General features: G+C 39.9%; 1 protein-coding gene across 8 annotated transcripts in view; it reads right to left on the bottom strand.

Annotated features, from left to right (window-relative positions):
- PDE4DIP (phosphodiesterase 4D interacting protein) overlaps nucleotides 1–27,588 on the bottom strand; it is a 490,445-nt gene that overhangs the window by 65,712 nt on the left and 397,145 nt on the right. For 6 of the 8 annotated variants that reach the window (XM_070746854.1, XM_070746855.1, XM_070746856.1 and 3 more), the window contains one exon: nucleotides 11,905–12,099. In XM_070746854.1, coding sequence (XP_070602955.1) covers nucleotides 11,905–12,099 — 195 coding nt within the window. Of the gene's footprint in view, nucleotides 1–10,899; nucleotides 12,100–27,588 lie in introns of those variants that run through there. The other 2 variants (XM_070746858.1, XM_070746859.1) reach the window with 1 other exon arrangement.

Here is a 27,588-nt window from a genome sequence, read left to right as displayed (position 1 = left end):
TTGAGCCTCGCGTTGTGTTTTCAGGGGGGAGCGGCGGGAAAGCCCTGTGCCGGCCAGGAAAGCCGGGTTTGCTTTCCGTGAAAGCAGCGCGCCTTTTAAACACACTGCTTTCCTGCACCTCTTTCCTGGGGGGGGGAAGGGCATCAGCGGCGTTCGGCATCGGTGCCCACCCCTCCAGAAGCAGCAAAAGCCTAAGTGGCGGGGTGCGCCGTTTGCCTTTCGGCTCCGTCGCTGAGGCTTTTGCTGCTTGTAGAGGGGAAGGCGCCGATGCCGAAAGGCAAACGGCGCGCCCCGCCGCTTAGGCTTTTGCTGCTTCTGGAGGGGTGGGCGCTGATGCCGAAAGCCTCAGATACGTTTGGTTGCCGGGGGGGCGGGGAGGAGAAAATCCTGCCCCCCTCCAGGAGCAGCAAAAGCCTAAGCGGCGGGGTGAGAAAGAAAAAGTGAGAGATAGAAAGGATAGAGAGAAAGAAAGAATGAGAGAAAGGAAAGAGACAGAAAGGGAGGGAGAGAAGGAAAGAGTGAGAGATAGAAAGAATAGAGAGAAAGAGGGAATGAGAGAACGGAAAGAGACAGAAAGGGAGGGAGAGAAAGAAAGAGATAGAAAGGATAGAGAGAAAGGGAATGAGAGAAAGGAAAGAGAAAGGGAGGGAGAGAGAGAGAAAAAATAAGAGAGAGAATGAGAGAGAGCAACAGAGAGGGAGAAAGAACAAGAGAGAGAAAGCATGAGAGAGAAAGAACAAGAGAGAGAGAGAAAGAAAATAAGAGAGAGAACGAGAGAGAGAGAGAAGGAAAGCAAGAGAGAAAAAGAGATAGCAAGAGAGAGAGAAAGCAAGACAGATAGGGAGAGGAAAGGAGAGCGAGAGAAATGAGAACAAAAAGGGGAGAAAAAAGGAGAAATGAAAAAATGATTGAGGCAGAGAATGAGAGGAGAGAGAAACAAGAGAGAGAGAGAGGTGATTCTTGAAGCATATGGTAAAAAGCATCCAAATAATAAGAAACCCCCCCCAGCCCATACCTGTTTTTGAAAAGAATAAAAGAGAAAAAAACCCCAGCCCTCAACTGGTTTTGGAAATGGTTCGAGTGTGTATACACACACACACACACACATAAGGAGGGGAGAGAGACAGGGATGGAAAAAGAGGAGAAGTGAGAGAGAGAAGGAATGAGGGAAAAAGGGAGGAAGAGAGAGAAATGAGAAACATGAGAGAGAAAAGGGGGAAAGACAGGAGAAGTACCCAGAAATGAGACAGTGGTATAAATTTCAGGAGGGATGATTGATGATTGACTGTATTTATAAGGGGATGTTACATGGGATTGTATATATGAGGGGGTTATTTATGTATGTATGTATGTATGTATGTATGTATGTATGTATGTATGTATGTATGTAACTATGTATGTATGTATGTATTTATTTATTTATTTATTAGATTTGTGTCATTTTGGTTGGTGGTGTGCCCCAGGATTTTGTAAATGTAAAAAATGTGCCGCGGCTCAAAAACGGTTGAAAATCACTGCTCTAGAACCAGTACAAACTGGGAGGAATCCAACTCTGGATTGCAGCCTAGGTGTCTACCTTTGCTTTCTTTTGCTACAGCTGATTTACAGTTGAAGGTCTTTGTATTCTGTTATTGTCTCCAGTTATTGTCTTCTATTCTTCTGTCTTTTAAAAATGTTTTTAAATATATATATATAAGTATTAAATGCATGAAAAGTATGGTTTCTGGGGAGGGGGTGTGGTCATCTGCCTCAGTGCCACAGTGTTCCTCTTGCTCTTGCGGAGGAATTGCTGAACCCCTGCAGTTTGGGGATGCTGATTCTGTTGAATCAGCCCAGAACCTCACTGAAGGAGAGGGGAAGAAGGGGACCTGGTTTGGTGCCCAGTTTGGGGTCTGCATGCGCCACAGGTGCCGACCGAGAACCTCCACCAGCAACAGAGTGGAAGCGGCTTGTCGCTCTTAGCTGAGGTGATTATGTTAGAGAAAGAGCGAAGGATGTCATCTGGAAAGTGAGGAAATGTATGTTTTGTGCTGGAGGTTAAAAAGGAGAAAAGCTTTGAATGAGAAGTTGAGCATTTTGCCGGAGGGGAAAATACTTTAAAAGACACTTTAAATACTTTTAAATACTTTGTTTGAGATCGGGAGACAAGCTATAGTGGAAGTGGAAAAGCAGCTGTATTAACATTGGAATTCTTCAATTGAGTTTAAATGGACATGAAAAGCTAATTAAAACTAAAACTAAAATCCAAGAACTTCATAAATTTTGGTGTGGAGTTTTGATTGTACTGAAATTTAAAAGAAAGGAAGGAACTATGATGGGAACATGAGTTGACAACTATGGGAACTGTCCTGCAAGAGTTGATGTGGCAACAGGAGGACTGGGAAGATTCGAAACTGCGGCAGCAACCGTGCTACTTCGTTTGCAGGGACAGGCATTCGCGAAATGACCTGTCCCCCTGCAATAGAAGCACCGGCCTGTCGCACGTCGCTACGGTCTCTCCTCCAGAGACAAACGGGGTTGCACGAAGTTCACCTACATAGGCTCCTCGGCAGGGGCACGATCGGCATAGACGAGGAGGCAGGGCAGGCAGGAAGCGACGGGGTACAGGAACTGGGGTCGGCACAGGCATAGCAGACACCCCCTGCCGAAATGCAAGGGGAGGACCGCCCAGCCCGGCGCACCTCTCAAGCCAGCAGCCGAGCCTCAATGGCCAAACAGTGCTGCTCCAGCTCATCCAGGGTGCCCGGCAGAGCCTCATGCACCAGGTCATCAAGCGTAGTCTCTGACAAGCCATCCTGAAATGCCTCCATCAAGGTGGCCTCATTCCACTGCACCTGTCCACTAAGGCTACAAAAGTCACTTAAATATTCCACCAATGGGTGAGAACCTTGTTTCAGCTGTTTCAATGCCCTCGTGGCTGTCTGCTCCCGCACCGGATCTGAAAACTGCTGTCACAACTGAGTGCAAAAGGCAGTATAATCCTGCAGTTTCAGATCATCTCTGTCCAGAAATGGAGACACCCAGGAAGCAGTGGGGCCAGCCAACAAACCGCAGAGGAATGTCACCTTCTCTGCATCTCTTGGAAAATGGGGAAGTTGTGCATTAATAAACAACTACACTTGACTGAGGAAAGCTGCAAACATGCGTCTGTCACCCCAGAATTTTTCAGGCAGATCCACAAAGCATTTCCTCCTTGGTAGGGGCTGTGGGGCAGGAGCTGCTGGCTGAACCTGTGGAATGACAGGCTGCTGAGATAATGTATCCACCTGGTTCTGTAATTGCAGCAATATCTGCATTAACCCTTGGATTTCCAACCTCAGAGTGTCGAAGACTGCTTCCATACCAGCAGCCATGATCAGATAAATGCCAGAAAAAAGAGAAGTAAACAATCCAAAACACTTCACTCTGGAACAGTGTGTGTCTGGAGGGTGGAAGATTATTCTGTTCTGCCTGGCTCTATGGTAAGAGTCTCCCGAAAATTCAAGAGTACAAATTTCAGACAGACATGCTTAAAAGTTTAAAAACAATGTTCTTTATCACAAAAATTCAAAGGAAACAAAGCACCCTTTTTGTATTGCAAAGAGCACTCATCCCAAAACAACCTGGTAGTCTGTACAATCCCCTTAATCAGTCTTTACGTACTTTGCTAGCAGCTGTGAAGAACTGTCACAGCCCTTCTTCTTCCATGAAGTGAAACACACACACACTTTGCTCTGCTTTGGTTTCAAAGTCGTGAAAAATCAACAAACAGCAAGGCACAGTCCTGAAGAACAATGATCAGATAATCTTCCACAACGGCCAAACCAACATGCTGCTATTTATATCAGCAGCTCTAATTACTGGAGCCCCACCCAAACACAAGTGGCCTCTCTTATCTCCTGTAATATTTCTGCAATTGGTCTCTTCTATGCATAATTCTGCGCATGCGTGGATCTAATACTTCCTCATCCGAATCAACCGAAGATAATGGAGATTGGCTTCCTGGGCTGTGTGCCAAGCCCCTCTCTTCCAAGTCACCCCCACCTTCTTTGTCCGAGGAAACTGAACTACCTGCCTCTGTCGGCAATAAAACAGGCCTATGACATGTTGATGTTTCCCCTGCATCCACCTCCACATTCCTTGGGGCAGGAGCTGGGCCAGAGCCAACCACAACAGGTCCAACTTCAGGAGGAGAGACTCACAACCGACAATCCTGAGTTCAGGGATCCTGTGAGGATTAAAGGTCTTCTGGACTTTAATAGCCACTCCTCCACCCCTTCCCTGGTGTCGTGGCTGGTGCAGCACCTGGAACCTGACTGGGCAATTTTGGCAATTAAGAAAGATGGAACTAGGAAATAAGAGGTTTGTGTTGTGATATATATATAAAAGGCATTTTAATCCAACCGACTGGCTGGCTCCTCATTTCTTCCTAGCAAGGACTTTGCACTGGCGACGAAGAGAGGTTTTTTGGTCTCTTACCCACCGTGAGTCTGAACATTTTTTTCTGTCCCTGGGCTCCTTCAGATTTTTTTTATTAGGCTGCTGTTCTTGCCACCAACGTTACATCAGATGACTGTGTAAACTGTAAATAATTTTTTTTACCCCGGGTTAGGGTGCATTATGTCTTATCAGGGATCACTTCCTGCCTCCCTCAAGTCCTTTTATCCATTTGATCCAGTAACGGACACTTGGGACCATTTAATGCAACGATTTGAGTGTTATCTGCAAGCAAATGATCTTACTCAACTTTCTGAAGCTCAACGAAGAGCTTGTCTCTTGCACGCATGTGGCAATACTATGTTCACCACTGCCAGAGCTCTCGTGGCCCGCCAGATTGTTTATGAGGTGCCACTGAAAGAGTTACTGGATAAGTTGAAGAAACACTTTGCCCCTGCACCATCGTTTATTGAATGACGCTTTAACTTTCGTCAGTGGGTTCAGGCTGAAGGAGAATCTATTAACAATTATGTAATTTCCCTTCGTGATGCTGCCATCAATTGTGATTTTGAAAATCTGGACCGCTTGTTACTTGAACAGCTGGTCTGCGGGGTACGAAACTTGAGCCTGCAACATCATCTCCTTGCCTGCTCCGACCTGACATTAGTTTCAACCATCTTCAAATAATTATGCAGCTGATATACAATGCTCTTTACCTTCCACCATCCAATCGTCAATTCCACAGGGCGTTTCACATATCTGCCTTCCGGATGAGGGCTAATGTCCAGGAGAGTCGGTTGCCTGCCTTCATTCTATCACTGTCCACCACCATACCCAAAATTATGGAGGCGCTCAACACGATGCTTTTCAACATTGTTCCGCTTTTCCACCTTGTGCAAGCTGCGGCGACCTGCATTCGTGCAGTACCTGCCATTTTTGAAATGTGACTTGCCGTCGATGCGGATGTAAAGGGTCACCTTTTTCGAGTTTGCCGCTTGGCCGTTAATCAGGGGGGCCTTGATCGGTGCCTGATCGACGTATTGTATCCAATCCAGTGACCTAGCTGACCAACTGCTTCAACACCAATTTGGATCCAGAACAGTTTGATGAAGAGGAGGAAGTGTTTTTGGCTACCGGGGGTGGGCCTAAGAAACTTTCCTTGTCCATAAAGATTGAGGGGGCTCAATTAGATATGGAGATAGTTACAGGCTTATCTAGGAGCCTGGTGTCGTACGATACCCTTACTAAAGTATTGCCCTCCTTTCAAGCAACCCAACTAAATCTAGGGGATTATCAAGGGAATGAAATTCCTATAAAAGGGGAGGGAATGTTTTTTTGTTGAGAAGGGCAAATTTTCTGGGCTCCAACCTTTAATCATTTTGTCTAACCCATTGCCATCTCTTTGGGCTAGACTTGTTCGACAATTTGGGACTTTCTGTAACAGGGATAAATTCTGTTTTTTTTTTTTTTAAATCTCTTTATTAATTTTTCTTATGTCATTCCCATCACATATTATTTTGAATTACAGATTATACATATTCTCAGTTAACATTCTGACAGTAAGTTTTGACCGGTTTCCTTTCATTATATACATTGTATTTTATATTTTTAAATTCTAAAATCTATTACGTTCATTAATTATACATGGTAACTGTAGGTCGTTTCAATTGTACTGTTGTTTCATATTATGTTGCTTTTATGTTCTCTTTTGAACCCATTCGTGCCATTTTTGCCATGTTATTTTTGATTCTATTAATTTATTTCCCTTAATTGAGTTCGTGAATTCGTCCATCTCTACACATGCATATATCTTATCTATAATTAAATCTTCCGTTGGTATCTGATCACTTTTCCAGAGTTGTGCTATCGCAATTCTCGTGGCGGTGTTAATATGTGTTGTGAGGAGCATTGTTTGTTTTGAATAATGTTTTCTCCAAACTCCTAAAAGCATAGCTTCCGGTGTGAGTTCTATTTCCTCTTTCGTAATCTCTGTGAGCCAAGTATGAGTTATTGTCCAAATTTTTTGTATCAAGGGCAGGACCACCACATATGGAAAAACGTACCTCTTTCCTTTCTACACTTCCAACACGAGTCTGATAATGTTGGGTGGATCTTTGCTAATCTCGCCGGTGGGAGGTACCATCTGTAGAATAATTTGTAATAGTTTTCCTTATATGCTGCCGAAAGGGTTATTTTGGATATTGTGGTCCATGTTCTTTCCCAGTCGGCAATATGGATGGCGTGTTGCAGATTTTTTTCCCACGCTATCATTGATGTTTTGGTCGTATCTTTTATTCTTTCCTGTTCTAAAAGTATTTGGTATATTCTGCTTATTTGTTTGTTTTCATTTCCTATCAGAATCTTATCTAATGGGTTCATAGATTTTTGAATACCGGGTGTTTGATTGTCTTTTTTAAATCTGGATTCTATTTGGGCGTATGTCCACCAATCCATTTTATGATTTAATCTTTCCAGTTCTTGTCTAAATTCTGTTGTTCCAGATGTGCATGCCAACATATTTGAGGAATTTTCTGATGTGTTTAGTGATTCCCTGGGTTATTATGTGGCTCCTGGCCTCTTTCAAAATATTATCGAGTGTCTGCTTTATGGTCTGCCCTGACATATTGGTGTCAGATAATGGTCCCCAGTTAACTGCCAGACAAATGGAATTATTTTTAGACCATTTGGGCATCAGACACGCCCTCATCTCACCTTACTCCCCTTGGGCTAATGGTTTGGCAGAGAGGTACGTGCGCGTGGCCAAAGAAGCCTTACGCAGGTCAGGACCAGGTGAGGTGCAAGAACACCTTGACCAATTCTTACTAACCCAGCACCTCACCCCAAATGCTACCACTCAAAAGAGCCCTGCTGAGCTTTTAATGGGGAGAAAACTGAGGTCCCCAATAGATAGACTCCATCCTATGTATTGTGAAAGCAAAAATGATGTTGTAAATCCAGAAAGAAATATGTATTTAGATCAAAATGTGTTTGCAAAGAACTTTGAGGGTGGACTTAATTGGTTAAAAGGACAATATTGCAACAAACCGCGCCAAAGACATACTATGTGTGTTTAGACGATGGCCGAGTGTGGAAAAGGCACATCGACCACCTACGAAGGCGCCACCTGTACCAAACGCCATCACTGGCCGAAACACTAACTTGGATTATTCACCCTCGCTTTCTACAGAGGACTGCAACAGACGGACTGTACAACAAAATTTAAGGGACATGCACATCTACTCACCAATTCCACGATCTCCCTCCAGCGATGTCGAGCCAACATCCTCGGGGGTCGGCGTTGTGCCCGCGGACTCTACACTGAGGGCCTTTCCACAACCAAGGCCCTGGACTTCCAGTGGAGACGCTAGCGAGCCGACCTCCTCTTCGGCTGATTGCCAAGACTCAAATGATCTGTGCAGGTCCTAAAGGATTGCACGCAGACTGAGACGATTGGATGATTTTGTCACCTGGCTTTCTGTGTAAACTGTTTTTTCTAAACTAAGAAGGGAGGGGTGTTGAGTATGTATAAAAGCAATGTAAATAATTGAATTTTGTTAGACGCCTCTGATTGGCTAAGACGCTGACAGTTGGGTTTCGGCGGGAAGTCTAAAAGTATAAAAGGAGCGTCTGGTGCTGTGTAAAAGCCAGACGCGTTCCTTGCTGAAGTCACTTGCCGAATAGAGCTGAATAAAGGAACCGTTTAAACTCGAGCTGCCTCAGACTTTTCATCCACCATGTATGGTAATATGTTCTCAGTTTCGTTTTACATTTCCAACAGGTGGGTGGAAAATTGGGGAACATTTTAGATATTCTTGCTGGGGGCAAATGCCATCGATAAAACATTTTTATTTGATTCTCCTTATAGGACATTGCTGTTGTCATTTTGTAATTTAGTGTCCAGGTTTTCTCCCATTCGATTAAATTGATCGTATATCCAAAATTTTGAGCCCAGGCTATCATACATCCTTTCACTTGTTCTTCACAATTTTGTTGTATTAATAGGTAATTATATAATTTGGAGATCATTTTTGTTGGGGGGCCGAAAAGAATTGTATCTATCACATTATCGTTTTGGAATCCAAATTGTTTTTTATGTTGTTCATATTTTGATTTAATTTGTAAATATGATAGCCAATCTATGTTTATTCCTTGGTCATTCAATTGTTGTTTTAATATAAGAGCATCTGATTTATCAAGTAATTGATGGTATCTCAAAATTTTGGTGTGGGAGAAAAGGTTAGGAAAAGTTAAAATTTCATTCGGCGATGTCCATTTGGGTATTGAAATATAATAATTTTTCTTAATCGTAAACCAGATTGTTATTAAGGTTTTGCGTAGATAATGATTTTTAAAATATTTGGGTATTTTGTGGTAGTCCATTGTTAAGAATGCGTGCCATCCAGCAAGAAGATCGAAACCCTCTAGAGTTAAGAGTCTTGTGTTCTTGAGATTGATCCAATCTTTTATCATTGTTAGGATTGTGGCTTGATAATATATAAAGAAATCAGGGAGTCCAAGTCCGCCCTTAGATCTATGGTCTTGAAGATTTTTCAGTTTTATTCTGGCCTTTTTCTTTGTCCAGATGAATTTCTTTATTTGTTTGTGTAAGGAATTGAAAAAAGATTTCTTTAAATTTATTGGGGCAACTTGAAATAAATAAAGAAACCTTGGAAGAATGTTCGATTTTATGGCGAATATTTTCCCCATGAGGGATAAATTAAATTTTGACCATCTATTGAAATCCTTTTGTGTTTCTTTAAGCAAGTGCTCATAATTGTCTTTTTTAATAGTGGCATAATTTGAGGTCATCCATATTCCTAAATATTTAATTTAAATATTTTCTTCTTACGTTTTCAAAACATAACGGAAGCCGACCAACAAGACCTCCCCACCACAATGGCAGCAATAATAGCAAACATCATCGGTAAAACCACTGAAGAAATGCTTGCCCAAATAGATGAGGTGTACAGAATCTCCACTTCGTATGCCAGAAGAAATAGGCTTCCCAGAGAGGTACATGTACATTTCCTTAAAAGGAAAACAAGAGATGAAGTCTACAACATCTCTAAAGAGAACCCAGTGACACACCAAGGCAGAAATATCGTGGTCCTGCGGCAAATCCCGAGACAGGTCAGAGAAAAGCGTAAGCCATACCAAACATTAGCAATCAAATTAAACAAAGAAGGTATACAATTCAGATGGCTTATACCGGAAGGAATGATGATCTCACTTCTGGACAAAAAATACAAAATTTCCTCTCCTGAAGATGCCAAAGATTTCTATGCTCACATTTTGAAGACGGATCAGGCCACCTTGAAAGAATCTGATATTAGAGAGACCCTTCCAACGGAAGAAATTAGCTCTGACGACAATCTTCCAGACAAGGACAAAGAACCCCAAAACCAGGATGGTGAATCAACTAGACAAGGACCAGTCACCCGGGCAAGAACAGAAGCAAGAAGAGAAAAACCCAAGGAAAGTACACCTCAACAATAAACAAAATAAAATTACATTATTTTCAACCAATATAAACGGTTTGAATTCGCATAAAAAGAGACAAAAAATATTCCACAAATTATCTGAATATAATTATGATATAATTTCATTACAATAAACCCATATCAAAAATGAATTTTTTTGTGCTTCTGCTGCTGAAAAAAAAGAGGCATAGTCTTATATGTTAAAAAAATCTACTCTCCCAAATTAATATATACCGATGACAATGGTCAACTATTAATTGTTCAAATAACATTAGAAAACAAGAAAACAATAACCATAATAACAATATACGCACCATCTATTAAACAACCTATTTATTTTAAGAACTTGCATAAAAAAATACTAGAACTAGATCTGAGTAACTTTGTAATAATTGGAGATTTCAATGCAATAGTAGACATAAACAAAGACTACAAAGGCAACTCTAAACACCATACTCGTAATATTCTACCTTCAACTTTTAACCAAACAATCTATGAATTTGCCTTAAAAGACATTTGGAGATACTTTCACCCAGAAACTACACAGTACACTTTCTTCTCTCCCACTCACAAAACTTGTTCACGTATTGACATGGCTTGGTCCAATTTAGAAATTATAAACCAAATTATTGACATACAAATACTAAACGCAACTTGGGCAGACCATAACCCTCTACTGTTAACAATTAAAGACATCACTCATAATACCTTTCATAGATGGTCTATGTACCAAACGATTATCAATCAAAAACAATTTCAACACAACATACAAAATGACATTCCCCCATTTATTAAAATTAACTTCAACGGTGAGATACCTAATGAAATAGCATGGGACGCCACTAAAGCCTATATACGTGGCATTTACATTTCTTACTCCGCAAATAAAAAAATAAAGAAAAACATGTTCAACTACACAAACTAAATACATCTCTTCAAGCTGCCGAAAAAACACTACACAATGACCCGGGAAACAATACAATTTTACTTGAAATAAAAACGATTAAACATGAGATTCTGTTTTTATTGTAACATGAATAGAAAGTCTTTTGTAACATATTGAAAAAGTTTGTATGGAGGAAAAATAAAAAAAATTATACCCTGGAAAAAAAAGGTGTGGCTTCTGGGTATCATTCATTATTAATAAAATAATAAAGAGGAAGAGAGGAGGAAGGGAGGAAGGGAAAAAGGAGAGGAACGAAGGATTATAAACCTGGCACTAGACGGAGCGTCAGAGGATAATCCAGGGCTGAAAGGAACCTGGAGGTCATCTAGTCCAACACTGCTTCAGCAGGACATTGTTAAAGTGAGTTTCTGTTTTTTATCTCTCAGTCACATAGTCACACCCACTCAGTGACATGACCACATACACCAAGCTACAAAACCTGTAGGAATTTTTTTAAAAAAATTCACCACTGGTTTAGGTGTGTCAAAATGAGCAAAAATAGTGGAATGGTATCTTCGTGCATGCATTCTCTGTGTGTGGTATCTTCATGCATTCTGTCTGTCTCTCTCTCTCTATGTGTGCTCGTGCATGTGTGCATGCACACAATGTTCATGCATGTCCAAAAAAGGCAAAACCTGTATTGCAAAGCAATGTTCACCATCACCCTTATCTGGAATGGGGTTCTCCGTGAGATCTGGATGGCCTTCTACTCTATTATAGTTTTAAATGGTTGTAAAAACCTAACTCTGCACCCAAGCATTTGGCACTGGTTTCTTTCTATCGGGTCTGTTTCACTTGCATCTTTTATCTTTATTGGTTTTATCATATATTTTTTTATTGTAGTCCGCCTCTAGATTCCTTGAGAGCTGGGCAGTGTATAGTTTAATAAATATTTTTGATATCCACCCTCATCATAAATGTCAAGAGTCACACAAATCACCAAGGGAAGAAGCTAACAATGGTCTCTGCTATGCTTGGTAATGATAAAGATACATGCAAAAAGGCTTGGGTATGTCATGCAAAGCTACATGCCACATGAAGTTCTGGGCCAGGAAGGCTCACTTTCTCCAAGCTGCTTCTGCAGCATCTTCAACTCCTGTTGTGCTTCAGTCAGGGAGAATGCTGGTGTTTTGCAGCAGCCAAGCAGGGGCTTTGAGCATGAAGATGGGGGTCCAAAAGACCTGCAGGAAGATGGTTTTGAGTCCAGTGAAGCCAAAAGCAAACTTGTTGGCTTAGACAAAGAGTCATCATAAAATCCTAGAGATAGAAAAAGGAGGAGAAACAAAGAGAGTGGCAGGTTAAATTAAGACATCCTGAGGAAATAGGTTATTCCCAAAATATACAAATTGTTAAACAGAATAACTCTTCCTGTTTTTTTAACCTGATGGTAATTATGAATGCTGCTGAATCAAAATTTGGATAAGGCGCTAAGAAGGCATTCTTTTTAAAAAGTTTTTAATTTTTAAAAATAAAAATGTCAAATAAATGTGTGAACAGTGTGGCACCTGGGCACCATACTTCCCAATATAAACAAAACTGATCAGACTAAACATTATTATTACATTCAAGCAATTTAAGAAATTCCCATAACAATACACATCTATATTAGGTTACAGTCTATCATTATTCAATTATTCCAACTATTTCTCATTATTACTTTCATTTTATCAAATAAAAATGCAATACATTAATATTTCCTTATTTTAACTTTTAATCGTATTGCCCTATATTAAAAAGCTTTTTCTTTCTTTCCTGTCTAACTTCTAATCATGCCATTGCCTACAAAAAGAGAAAAAGAATAGAGAGGAAGAGATAGGGAAAGACAATTCAAAACATCGACCAAGATCAGAAACCATCATTCCATCATTTCTTGCCTGCTTTATAATTTAATTGCTATACTTTAAAGAAAAGAGGGGTAACAGGAAAAATGAGCCAAAGCAACAATAAAGAAAAAAAGAAAAAAGATCATTTACCCAACATCTCTTGTCCGCTTCAGTATTTCAATTACTATGGGTTTGGGGTTTTTTTTTTTAGCTTGTCTCTCCCATTCCTCTCTTCACTTTACAGCTATATCTAATTTTTTGGGTTTTTTATTTTTGTTTTTTGGGTATAGTTTTTTTTTATTATTTTCTCCACCCTTACAAACATACAGAAATCACACACCTTCAAATTTCAATACAGTACAATATAGTATCAATCACTAAATTATTAATTAAAATTAAAAGTCTTTTTTTTTTAAAAAAATATTTTTTATTATTTTTCATAAAACAGACATACAGACATACAAACATTAAACATAAAATGGGGATGTATTTCCCCGCTTCTTTTGAAAGTATACATTCAAATAGAAAAAAGAATACATAATCAAACATTTGTTAAATGTTAAAAAGTCTAGTAAAAAATTTTCAAATCTTAAATATAATATTAGTACGGTATAAGTAAAAATGCTTAATATGTTGTTTATGTGTAATATATTCATCTAATCAAACATTTAAACAAATCACAATTACTAAACATACATAAAACAAAATTTTTAGTATATCGCTTATGAGTAAACTACTATATCAAAATCATCAACGAATACATCTAATATTGTTATTACCTAAATAGAGACAGATCTATCTCTTATTTTTTCTTATCTAACCATTTATATATGTTGTTCCATGTTTCATAAAATTTTGTATCTTCTTGATCGTTTAATCGTCTTGTCATCATATCCATTTCAGTGCAATCTAATATTTTAGCTATAACTTCTTCTTTCTTGGGGATTTCCTCCCCCTTCCAGTTTTGCGCATATATTATTCTAGCCGCAGTTAATATGTGTATGATTAAGTAAAGAGTTTCCTTCTTATAAGTCTGATTAGTAATTCCTAATAAGTAAAATTCCGGGGTGTTATCTATGTCATGTTTTAATACTTCTTTTAATATCTTCTCAATCATCTTCCAATAAATTTTAGCTTTACCACATGTCCACCATTGATGGTAATAAGTTCCTATATCTTTCTTGCATTTCCAACACAGTGGGGATGTTTTAGGAAACATTTTTGCAATCCTGTTTGGTGGAAGGTGCCATCTATAAAACATTTTAATTTGGTTTTCTTTTAATGAAACTGACTTGGTCATTTTCCAATTATTAATCCAGACCTTTTCCCAAGTATCTATATCTATTTCCTTACCTATATTTCTGCACCATCTTATCATGGTATCTTTTAGAGTCAACTCTATATTTTTATGAGCAATAAGAAATTTATATATTTTCCCTATCATTTTTACTGAATTGTTAATAATTAAATGACTTAGCAAATTCTTACTTTTATTAAAAGTGTAAAGAGTTATATCCTTCTGATATCTGGATCGAATCTGGGCATAATGCCACCAATCTATTATTATCCCTTCTTCTTGTAGTTTATTCCTAGGCTTTAGCTTCATCTGATCATTTAATAATTCTTTATATCTATAAAATATTTTCGTGTCTTTTATAGATTTTGGATGTGTTATTACTTCTAGGGGGGCTATCCATTCTGGAACATTTAAGAAGTGGTTTTTCCTTATGTCCTTCCAAACCTCTAGTAAATACTTCCTTAATGTGTGTCTTTTAAAATATGAGTGATTTTTTTCCTTGTCATACCATATAAATGCATGCCAACCCAGCATAAGGTCATGTCCTTCTAAATTTAATATTCTTTTATTCTCTAAAGTTATCCAATCTTTAATCCATGTTAAGGCGGCGGCCTGGTAATATAATTTCCAGTTTGGAAGACCAAATCCTCCTCTTTCTTTAATGTCTTCCAAACAGTTTATTTTTATCCTTACTTTTTTCCCTTGCCATATAAATTTTTTAACTAAGTTTGTCAAAGTTTTAAAAAAAGTTCCCCCTGGGTTTATTGGAATTACCTGAAAGAGAAATAAAACCTTGGGCAGAATATTCATCTTGATTGTGGCAATTCTTCCTAAAAATGATATTTTCAGGTTATTCCATGTTTCTAAATCTTTTTTAATTTCTGATAATAATTTTATGTAATTATCATTTTTTAATGTTATTGTTTTCGCTGTTAAATTTATTCCTAAATATTTTACTTTCTTTACGGTTTTTATTCCAGAAATATTTTCTAATTTAGTTTCTTGTATTTTATTCATATTTTTAGTTAAGAAAAAAGTTTTGCTTTTATTTATCTTTAAACCTGCTACCTTTCAGTATTGTTCAATAGTTTGCAATAAAGAAGGAACAGTTGTTATCGGTTCTTCAATTATAAACGTTAAGTCATCTGCAAAAGCTTGGAGTTTGTAAGTTTCATCTCCTATAGTTAAACCTTTTATTTCGGAATCCGCTCTTATTTTAATTAATAAAGTTTCAAGTGTCATAATAAATAACAATGGTGATATAGGACATCCTTGACGAACTCCCTTATTTATATCAAGTGCTTGTAATTGATTATTATTTAATATTATCTTAGTCGTTTGTTTTGAATATATAGTATCTATTAAGTTAACAAATTTTGAGCCAAATCTCATTCTATTTAATTGCATTTTTATAAATGTCCAGTTAACGTTGTCAAAGGCCTTTTGAGCATCTAGGAACATTAAGGATGCTGTCTTATCTGGGTGTTGTTCATAGTATTCTAATGTGTTTATTACTGTTCTAAGATTATTTTTAATTTGTCGCCCTGGTAGAAATCCATTTTGGTCTTGATGTATTATTCCATTTATAATTCTTTTAAGTCTATCTGCATAGATGGCAATAAATATTTTATAATCTACATTTAATAAAGATATGGGTCTATAATTTTTAATTTTTACTGGGTCAGTGCCGGATTTGTGTATTAAAGTTGTCAACGATTCTGACCAAGATTTCGGAATTTTACCCTCAAGTCTACATAAGTTAAAAGTTTCTAACATATAGTTTCTTACTATTTCATTGTCTATCTTATACCATTCTGCCGGTATAGCATCTGGACCAGTGGCCTTATTGTTTTTCTGTTTTTTAATTATAGTTAGGAGTTCTTCCATTGTTATTGGTCCATCCAACATAGTCTGTTGATCTTCTGATATTTGTGGTAATTTTGAAGCCTGTAGGTAATTAAAAACCTCATCTTCACTAACAGTGTCTTTGGCATAAAGATCTTTATAAAAATTATAAACAATATCTGCCTTTCCTTCTGTATCATATTTTATTGTACCATCTTTGTCTTCTAATTTTTTTATCAATTTGGATTGACTCTGCTTTCTAAGTTTATATGCTAACCATCTGCCTGGTTTATTTGCATGTTCAAAATAATGTTGTTTTGCTCTTTTAATTTTTTCAGTTATTTGATTTTGTTCTATAATTCTAATTTTATGTTTAATTACATTTATTTCTGTTTTAAAGTCTCTGTTCTTGGTGTGTTGCTGCGATGCAAATTCCAATTGTTTTAATTCATTTATTAATTGTACATACTTTAATTTATTTTCCTTATTATATTTTGCTGTATAAGATATTGTTAACCCTCTTATATAAGCTTTGAGTGTATCCCATATATTCTGTGGAGTGGTGTCTGGGGTTTTATTAATTTCAAGAAATATTTTTAATTCCTTTTCGATCCAATCCTTATATTTCTTATCATTTAATATATTTCTATTCATCCGCCAAATATTCTGTTTGTTGTTCCTTCTTATATAGACCACTATTGGGTTGTGGTCAGCCCATGTATTAACATCTATCTCTACTTCCCTTATTTGTTCTGCAAGCATTTTTGGTGTCCATACCATGTCTATTCTTGTCCAGATTTTGTGAGGATTAGAATAAAACGTAAATTGTCTTTTATGGGGGTGTCTTTCCCGCCATATATCATTTAACAATAATTCTGTTTTCATTTTTTGGAAAGTACTAGGTAGTAGATTTCTTTTTGTTTTTTTCCTTTTATTGTGCCTCCCTCCCCCTGAATGGTCTAATTGCCTATTCACAATAGCATTAAAATCACCTATTATTAATACATTCTCAATAGCTAAATCTATTATTATTTGATGTAAATTTTTATAAAATGTCATTTGGTCTTCGTTGGGAGCATAAATAGAAACAACCACTATAGGTCTAGGTTCAATATCAACTTGTACAATCAATATTCTACCATCATTATCCTTATATATTTGTTTGGAATTTATAGAGTTCTCTACATACATCACCACACCTCTTTTTTTTTGATCTGCTAATGCAGCATACATTTTTCCAATTTTGGGATTCAACAATAATTTTTGGTTATCTTTTTTGATATGTACTTCTTGTAATATTGCAATTTGAGCATTTTGATTTCTGATTTTAGAGAAGATTTGTTTCCTTTTCCTTGGTTCATTAAGTCCATTAACATTTACCGAAAAGATCTTTAGATCTTTAGTTGTTGTCATTTAGTAGGTTTTTTGGTTTCTCGCTGAGGCTGAACTCTTCTTATAGCACCTTGGTCCTGCTCTATTACTTGAGCAGTGGCCCCCAAAAGTTCTTCTTGTTGGATTGCTAGTATCTCCCCTGGTTGCTGTTGTGCTGGTTGTTGTTGAGCCTCTTGTTGTTTATCTGAAAAGTCCATGTGGCTGATGCCACTATTTTCAAAGAAATACCTAGCTTGTTCTACATTTTCCAGCTTGTATCTTGTAGAACGCCATGTCAGAGAAAGACCTTGTGGGATTAACCAACGATAGGTTATATTTTCTTTGATCAAAATTCTGGTAAGAAACTGGTAATCTCTTCTGCTCTCTCTGACACTTCTTGGAACTTGTTTTAATATTTTTATTTCCACTCCTTGATGTTGGAGTTTGGAATTTCTTGCCCAGTGAAGTATGTCATCTCGTAAAGTTTTCCTGGTGAATTTGATATGAATCTCTCTTGGGAGATTGTGGCGACGGATGTAACTATTCGAAGTCCTGTAAACTTCATCGATTTCTTTCGCTAGCGCAGCAGGATCCTCCTGGAGTATTCCTCCAATCGTTTCCGCCATAGTCATTTTTAAATCTTCATCTTTTTCCTCTTTCATATTCTGAAATCGTAGTCCATACGAAGCACGTTGCATCTCCAGCTGAATAATTGATTCATCATGTCTTCTGTGTCTTGCATCAGCTCTCCCTTCAAGATAATCAATTCTTTTTGCATTTTTGTCGGATTTCTCTTCAACCTTTTTCACTCGATCATCACTTTCTTGTAGTGTTTGTTGGATCACCTTTATCTGGTCTTTCACCTCGCCCATATCAACTTTCAGTTGGGCCATCTCCTTTTTAAATTCTGCCAAGTCTGCTTTTATAGCTTCCCTTTGTTGTGTTGCATCCTCTTTTATAGCCTCTCTTTGTTGGGTAGCATTCTCTTGAGATTTAAGAATGAGGTCCTGCATATTGTTTAAAGTTTCTTGTAATGTTGCAAAGTTGGGCTGCGTTGTTTTGTCTTTTTCTTTATCCTTGGAAGACATAGCTGGCGCCTGGTGCGTCGGGGAAGGACGAGGGGACACTTGTGGAGAAGAGATTGTTGCTGTGGTTTGTTTTTTAACCGTTTTGACAACCGTTGAAGAAGTTGACATTGTCAAATTTGAATCCACTGTTTAAAATTCGAATTAATTTAAATCAATCTAAATTTGTATGTGGTGAAAGGGAGAAAATTTCTGTAAATTCCAAATCTATTCAATCTATTTTATTAACAATTAACCTTAAATTATAACTATTCAGTTGTCAAAAGAAAATTCAAAATTCAAAATCCAATATATGTTGTTATTACTATTGCTGTTATTAAAAAATTTAAAAATATAATAACACAGAGAACAAAAGTAAGACCTTTAGAAATAAGAAACAAGTAAAAATTAAAAATAAGTGGTCTAATAAGAAAACAAAGTAAGTAACAGCAAAAAAAGAATAATAACTATTTTAAAAAGGGAGATTCTAGGGAGGTAAAGAAAAAGGAGGAAAGGAGAAAAGACTTAATAAAGCAGTAAAAGGAGAGAGAAAAAAAGGAAAAAAAGGGGGGGAATATTTCAATTCAAATAATTAGAATAGAGCAGGGAACCAAGGTTTACTAACAATGCATAGTCTTCAATTCAAACCTCTTTTACAGATAGAAATAAAAAAAGGGAAAATCAGAAGGGGATCAAAAAAGGATTAATTAATCAAAGAAAAAACACAATGTATATAGTTATAGTCTTCTTATAAATCAAGAAATTATAAATGAAGAATATGAATCCAGATGTCAGAAAATACAATTATACTTAATCCCGATTGCAGGTCTCAAGAAGAAAATCAAATTAATAATTTTCTTGTGGTTAAAATGGAGTCTGTGTTCTTTTCCAAATCCAAGACAAAGGCAAAAAAATAGATCTCAAAATGGAGTCAGGTTAGAAGTCAGAAGTTCATATGTCCAGACAGATGTGAAAAAGTTTTCAAAAAAATAATCCCAAGAAAAAGGCAATCAGCAAGTAATCCAAAGTAATCCAAAAACAATCAGCAAGTAATCCAGTTAGGTTAGTCCAAGGGTGAATATTCCAAAGGAAAGGTATCAGTTCCTTCTATTTCACTTTTATTTTCAAGTTGTTATATGATGTTATTATGTTGCAGAGACAACAGGGTGAAAGAAAAAAAAGGCAACAAGGTTATATTCCTCCGCTGTTAAGATGTCAGCCCGGAGCACAATGCTTTTAACAGACTATAGTAAAGAAATTTTGCTCTTCATTGCTAATTTCTTTTAAGCATTGAAGTCTTTTAAATAGTCATTTCCAATTTAAGCTCTTTTATTGAAGCATAAGGTAGAAAAAATGTTTTATAGATTTCAAAATCCAAATACAAAATGGAAACAATGAAATGAAAAAAGTTAGTCTCGGCTGTTATTTGCGGATGAAACTCAAAGAGAAAAAAACTTTCACTTTCGCCTCGTTAAAGAAAGCTTTCCCTTGAGGCTTTCGAACGATCAAATCTTCAAATTTTAATCTTGAAACAAAGAGGAAATTTTTTACCTTAGGTCCTTTATCGAATGTATTCTTTTTCAGTAGATTAAATGTGAAACTTTCACTTCAAAAATTTTTCTCGGCTTCCCGCTGGGCGAGGGAAGAAAGCGCTGGCCGGTCCTCTTAAACAAAGAGGATCGGTTCTCCCGTCTTCGAAGCTGCGGGGCGAACCGCTGCCTCCGGAGTCTCAGCGATGGCTCCTCGGGCAGAGGAGAGCCCCCTGTTCTGGGATCGGGCCATCCGAGCCCGATCCGATCGCAAATGCGACCTTCGGAGGGGGTAGAAGGGATCGCCTGGCAGAGCCCTGCCAAAGATGTCCCGCCGCGATCTCCACCAAACCGGAAGCCTAAAATTAAAAGTCTTAATGTGTATCTATTTTATTTCGATATTCAGTGGTACCTCTACTTAAGAATTTAATTCGTTCTGTGACCACGTTCTTAAGTTCTTAAGAACATTCTTAAGTAGAAGCAATTTTTCCCATAGGAATCAATGTAAAAGCAAATAATGCGTGCAAACCCATTAGGAAAGAAATAAAAGCTCGGAATTTGGGTGGGAGAAAGAAGAAGAGGAGGAGGATAGTTGCTGCCGAAGGAAGAAGGTGAGGTGAGGAGAATAAAAAAAATCCAAAACTTTTTTAAAAAGAGGGACTCTGAGGCAGCGAGGAGGAGCACACGCCTCCAATACACCCAGCGCGAGGCTGCCTCCCAAACACTGCCTCCCATAAACTGGCTGCTGCTACCTGCGGCCTCTTCCTTCCCATGCTGAAGGTCTCCCCTCTCCTCTCACTCGCTCGCTTTGTAGTCAGTGCATTTCCATCACTGTGGTGACTCCTCGGCTGCCCAGAGCGAAGGGAGCGGTTTTTTCCTCTGGCTGCTGGCAGAGGTTTATTCCCTGTCCAAGTGCCCAGAGAAAGGAAAATGCTTCATTTGCTCTGGACTGCCAAAGGCTCCTCTGGCAGCCCAGATGGCCAGGATTAAAGGGGGAATGGCAAGAAACTGGCCGAGCCTTCGTGCCAGTCTCAAATTTCCTGGGAAATTTTTCTGGGCTTGGGTTCTTAAGTAGAGGCAAAAAAAAATCTTGAACACCTGGTTCTTATATAGAAAAGTTCTTAAGTAGAGGTACCACTGTACATTATTTATCTCGTGCCAGCTCCTTTTCTAATTTTCTCATCTGGATTTCAAAGATTGTTTTCTGTTCCCATTCAAGTTCAAAATGCCATTAGTTATCAAAATTTCTATTGGCTATTTGCTTTTTTCCTAGTAAATCCATGCCATAGTGCTTCAATCCATTTCTTATATACTTACGTGTCCAACACTTACGTATCTCATTCATGTTTTTAAACCCTCATTTTAACAAAGCAGCCCTTTAAAAGGAAAAAAATTCCAAATCTACTTCTCTTCAAAACAACAAAGAATATCAATTCATTTCAGTTACTTCATTAAGTATAATTATGACAATAACAATATGAGGGGGGGGGAGAGAAATTATTATCAAAAATTCAAATTGCAGTCTTCTCTCTTTGCTTATACATTATATCATTTATTTCATTTTAGAAATATATGACAACTCACTATTGATTGATTGATTGATTGATTGATTGATTGATTGATTGATTGATTGATTGTTAGAGTTGAAAGGGACCATGCAGGTCATCAAGTCCAACCCCCTGCCTGAGCAGGCATCTTAAAGCACCCCAGTCAAGTGGCAGTCCAATCTCCTCTTGAAAGTGTCCAGAGTTAGAGAGTTCACAACCTCCACTGGTTGATCGCTCTGACCGTCAGGAAGTTCTTCCTTACTTCTAGGTTGAATCTCTCCTTGGTCAGCTTTCAGCCGTTGTTCCTCGTCCGGCCCTCTGGTGCTCTGGAGAATAGAGTGGCTCCCTCCTCTTTGTGGCAACCCGTCATATACCTGTATACTGCTATCATGTCCCCTCTGGCCCTCCTTTTCTCTAGGCTATCCATGCCCAGTTCCCACAATCTCTCTTCGTAAGTCTTGGTTTTAAGTCCCCTAATCATTTTGGTTGCTCTTTTCTGCACCTTCTCCAGAGTTTCAATGTCTCTTTTGAAGTGTGGTGACCAGAACTGGATGCTGTACTCCAGATGTGGTCTGACCAGGGTGTAGTAGAGTGGTATTAATACTTCCCTGGTCTTGGAGTGTATCCCCCTGTTGATGCAGCTTAGGATAGTGTTGGCTTTTTTGGCCGCTGCTGCACATTGCTGGCTCATGTTTAGTTGATTATCCACCAAGACTCCAAGATCTCTTTCACAGTCACTACTGCTAAGTGGGGTTTCTCCCAGGTCCAAGGTGAAGGACTTTGCTCTTGTCGATGTTGAACATCATGTTGTTAGTGTGGGCCCATAGTGTTAATCTGTCTAGATCTTTCTGTATTTTGAGCCTGTCCTCTAGAGTGTTGGCTACAACTGCCAGCTTGGTGTCGTCTGCGAATTTGATTAGTTCCCCTTCTACTCCTCGTCCAGGTCATTGATGAAAATATTGAAGAGTACAGGGCCCAGGACGGAACCCTGTGGTACCCCACTGCCTACCTTCTTCCATGTGGATTTGGACAGCTAACTGTTTATCCATCTGCATGTGTTGTAACCTACCCCATTTTTTTCTAATTTGTGGATTAGGAGGTTGTGGTCAGAGACTTCCAGGGTGGCGCCAAGCTGCAGCGACGTGTAGACTAGAAGCTCCTGGTTTACACTTGAGATTTTTTGCTGAAAAACCGCATAATTGGGGACAGTTCTCCCTGGAGAGAAGAGCTAGAGTAAGAGGAAGTTTCCGACAGTGGGTGGGGTGCGATCCCCAATGCGGGTGAAGAAATCCCTGTATTTGGGTGGAAAAAAGAGCCGGGGTTTATCTCCGGCCCGAAGGCTTGGCGCACTGAGCTGACATCTGGGAAGCAAAAAGAAGGAGCAGCAGCAGCAGCGGATCTTATCAAACTACTATAATCTACTTACCCGTAAGAATCTCAGAGGGGAAAAAAAGTTGGGAGCAAAAAAAATAGAGTCTCCTACTTCTTAAATAGTGGTGATCAAAGAGAGCGGAGCAGTCCAAAAGTGCAAGAAGATGAAAGGAAGTCATTGATGGTGGGCGGAAGTGAATGGCGGTCGATGGAAGATTGGTGAAGACGGATTAGACGGATTAAAATGACATTGAGGCAATTGCTGAAATCGGTGGTCGAACGTGTGCTCGCATGTCCGTGGGAAAACTGGAGATCGGAGTTTGGTCTGGAGATCGGCGGCGAGATTGAGAGATCGAGAGTTCGAGGCTGGAAAAGTCAGAGATCGGAGGGAAAATGGAGAGCGATCGGCAGCAAGTGGCCCTGATGTGTTTGCTGTCTTTTCCGTGTTGGTGTGATTGTGGTGAGATCGAGATCGAGATTAACGTTGGTGATCAGAAATTGGAAATCGGAGGCTGGAAAGCTTGGAGGTTTGGGAAATTTTGAGAGAAATTGAGAAATTTGGGCGAGGAGAGTGTGAGAATGTGTGCACGTGACAGAAGGAGTGGAGACGCCATTCTTCTTCTATGAGTGTGTCAACCTTCGCTATGCTGCTGCATTCTTTCACTTGGTTGTCATAGAGGCGGGGAGGGGTAGAGATCGGGGGGGGGAAATGGGAAGTGTGCAGGAGGAGAGTAAGTTTTGATTTCCCAGGTGCCAGGCTGAGACCGTTGGATGGAAAATTCCTGAAGAGTCCGGGAGGAGTAACTTGTGCCACCTGATGCATCTGGACAATGGAGATTGGGCAGATGCCCAACAGGGGGGTAAAAGGGGGGTTGTGATATGTGTGTAACATGCCATTTTTCTCCAGACTTTGCTTTTCTTTCGATGCGTCAAGTTCTGATTTTGATAAATTTACTTTTGAACTTTATAAAAGGACTCTGAGTTTTATTTGTCTGAATTCTGACTGGCAGCCTTGACAGAGAGAGACCTTCGGAGACTGAAACTCTTGTTGTAATGTCAAATAGGAAGCTTTTGGGGGAGCGATTTTTGGAGAGATTTGGGGCTAGATAGGAACCTTTTGGGGCAGTGATTTTTGGAGAGATTTGGGGCTAGATAGGAACCTTTTGGGGCAGCAATTTTTGGAGAGATTTGGGGCTAGATAGGAAGATTTTGGGGGAGAGATTTTTGGAGAGATTTGGGGCTAGATAGGAAGCTTTTGGGGCATCGATTTTTGGAGAGATTTGGGGCTAGACAGGAAGCTTTTGGGACAAGGAATTTTGGAGAGATTTGGGGCTAGATAGGATGCTTTTGGGGGAGCGATTTTTGGAGAGATTTGGGGCTAGATAGGAAGCTTTTGGGGCAGCGATTTTTGGAGAGATTTGGGGCTAGACAGGAAGCTTTTGGGGGAGCAATTTTGGAGAGATTTTGGGCTAGATAGGAAGGTTTGGGGGGAGTGATTTTTGGAGAGATTTGGGGCAAGATTTTTGGAACCCTCCTTGAGCCCCCGGCATCAAACCCGGCACTCTACTGATGCAGGAGCCTCCCCAGAGCCCCCGACGACAGCTGAGGACTCTAACTCAGCCCGGAGCCCTCCTCAAGCCCCCAGCATCAAATCCGGCACCCAGCTGATGCAGGAGCTTCTCCAGCGCCTTACGCTTAATCAAAGCATAATCAACTAAGAAATCAGCAAAAACAAGGCCAACCAAAACACAACTAAGTGCAAAAATAGTACTCATCAGCAGCATTCATCAACTACACCACTACCAACCTCCTACCATGAAGAACGAATCATGCACTCAGAGAGAAGACACTCCTACTACCCACATGGAAGACAAACTCACCACACACAAAGAAGATGAAAGAGCTGACTTCCTAGTGAGTTGCACACTGTGCTCCATGTATACACTCCTATCCTCAAACTTCCAAAACTTCACTTGCAATAAATGTAAAGTAATCCAATTTCTTGAGGAAAAAATAGAAAACCTAGAGAGAAACCTCAACACCCTGCAGCACCAACATCAAAACAAGAAAGACCAATATACTCCCAACACATCCAACACCACAGAAGACCACATCAGAACCAACCCCCCCCCCCGAGGTTGAAAATGACTGGATGCACATCACCCAAAGAAGAAAAAAACAAACCATCCCCAAACTCCCACCAACTCCAACCCACCTCCCTCCAACCCCAGTGCCTAAAAGTAACAAATATGCAGTACTCCTGGCACAAGAAGATCAACAAACACCTGACAAGGAGCCACCAAGAACCAAGCACAACAATACAACACCATCAAACACAGTCATCACGAAGGCTAGCCCCCCTCTCCCCAACCCAACCAAAAAGAAAAGGAGAGTGGTGGTAATTGGTGACTCAATTCTCAGGGGAACTGAACCTGCCATCTGCAGACCGGACAATCAATCCAGAGAGGTGAGCTGCCTCCCTGGAGTCAGAATCTCGGACATAGCGCTAAACCTCACTAAAATCCTAAAACCCACTGACTACTACCCTCTGCTAGTGATCCATGCAAGGAACAAACGACACAAGGTGTTAGATCCGCATACAGATAAAACCCAGATCCGGGAGCAGTTGACAGTTCTTTATTGCAGGTTAAAAACAGGTAACAGGTATACCGGAAGAACGAACCACGGGCTGGTCAGAATGGCTGCTTATATCTGTGTAACCCAGCCCCACCTAACTTAGCTAGCCAATCAGCTTGCAGAATTGTTCCACACCCCAATTATGGGCAATTACAAACCCTGATTGTCCTCAGGACACAACACCCCTTCCCACCTAGTAGGTACACACAAAATCCTCTAAATATGCAGGTCGTTTGTGTGACCTTAGAGAACGGCGGGGTTTGACCTCTGGTGGGGAAACTGGTGACTCTGTTTCTATAGGCAAGGATTGTAATTCTACTTCTGTGTGGCTTTCCTGATGTGATGATTTCTGTAACGGTCCTAGATGTTGATTTTCCATGGAGGGAGTGATCTCTGTGTGGTCGGGTAATGTAAAGCCGGTTGGTTGGATGGGTGGTGCTTGTGATACTGGCGTAACGGCTTCTAACGTTCAACGTCGTAGTTGATCTATGTGCCGGCGCCAGATCCATCCGTCCCCTAGCTGGACCCTATAAGAATAAGGTCCAGTTATATCCAAGACCCAACCTGGCTCCCAATGATGTTCTCCCCCCCCATAACTCCGAGCATATACTGGGTCTCCTTGGGCAAATACTCTCGTACATTTTGGTGGTTCCTTTTCTACGTTAGGAGTATATGTAGGATGGATCCGATCTAGTCTCGTACGCAAACGCCGGTCCATAAGTGCCTCTGCTGGGCTCCTGCCTGTGGTGGGGCAGGGAGTTGAATGTTGAGTAATTAAATAGAGGTTCACCTTACTTTTCCAATCCAGTCCTGTAAGACGGCATAAGGCCTCTTTTGTGGACCGCACAGCCCTCTCCGCCCGGTCGTTACTTCTTGGATGCCAAGGGACTGTTAAAGTTTGCCTAATTCCTAAGGTGGCTAAAAATACTTGGAATTGTGCAGATGTAAACTGCGGTCCATTATCGGTCACTAACTGATCGGGTAACCCATGTGTGGAGAAGTGTCGAGATAGAATATTAATTACACTCTCCGATGTCGTAGACTGTAAGATATCTACTTCGACCCAGCCTGAATAAGCATCTACCAATACCATAAATTGATGCCCATGGAAAGGGCCGGCCAGGTCAAGATGGACCCTAGACCATGGTCCTCTAGTTAATTCCCACTGCCTTGGGCGTGTTTCCGGTGGCATAGGTCTGAAGTTCTGACACTCCCTACAGCGCTCTACCCACGTCTGAATAGCTTGGTCTAACCCCGGCCACCAGACATAACTACGAGCCAAGGCCTTCATCCGGACAATGCCTGGATGGCATTCATGGAGGAGGCTTAAGACTGTGTCCTGTAAGGACGGGGGAACAATGACTCTTGATCCCCACAACAAACACCCTCTATTCATAGATAAGTCGCTCTGTCTTGTCTGGAATGGTATAAATTTACTAGGTATGGCTCCCGTGGGCCACCCCCGTTTCACCCAATCAATAATTTGGGAAATAGTATTATCTGTAGAGGAGTGGGCTGCTATATCAGCTGCAGACAATGAATTACTAAGTTCCTCTATCAGGAGGACCTGTGATGTTGGTGACGGGTCCATAACCGGTACTGGTAGAGGGCAACGGCTAAGGGCATCTGCGTGTGCCATGTTCTTCCCATGCCGATATTGCAATTGATAATTATAAGCTGCTAAAAATTCCATCCACCTGGTCATCCTGGGAGATGTAAATTGAGGGGATTCCTTAGTTCCCGCTAAAATACCCAATAACAGTTTATGGTCCGTTTGCAAGACAAAAGGTCTGCCATATAAATAATCGTGAAACCTTTTAACTGATGCAACAAGGGCCAAGGCCTCCTTGTCCGTTTGACTATAATTTCTCTCGGTGTTGGACAAGGTCCGTGAGAAATATGCCACGGGGGCCTGCAAGCCATTAGGTAATTGATGGCTAAGCACGGCACCTATACCATAGGGCGAAGAATCTGCCGCGAGTACCCATGGCCACTGGTCATTATATTGAATAAGGACTGCGTCCGACGTCAATAGGTCCTTAACTGCTTTAAACGAAGCCTGTTCCACATCTCCCCAAACCCATGGCCTATCGTTTCCCAATAGTCAATGTAAGGGTTCTGCTATCGTTGCCTTGTGTGGCAAGAAGGTGTTATAAAAGTTAAGAAGGCCTAAAAAGGCCTGTAATTCATGCTTATTGGCAGGTGCAGGTGCCTGTTTAATGGCTGATATCTTGGCCTGTGTTGGATGAATGCCGGCAGCAT

The sequence above is a fragment of the Erythrolamprus reginae genome, chromosome 3 (assembly GCF_031021105.1).
Source record: "Erythrolamprus reginae isolate rEryReg1 chromosome 3, rEryReg1.hap1, whole genome shotgun sequence".
Lineage (NCBI taxonomy): Eukaryota > Metazoa > Chordata > Lepidosauria > Squamata > Dipsadidae > Erythrolamprus > Erythrolamprus reginae.
This window is presented reverse-complemented; position numbering and strand designations above follow the sequence as displayed.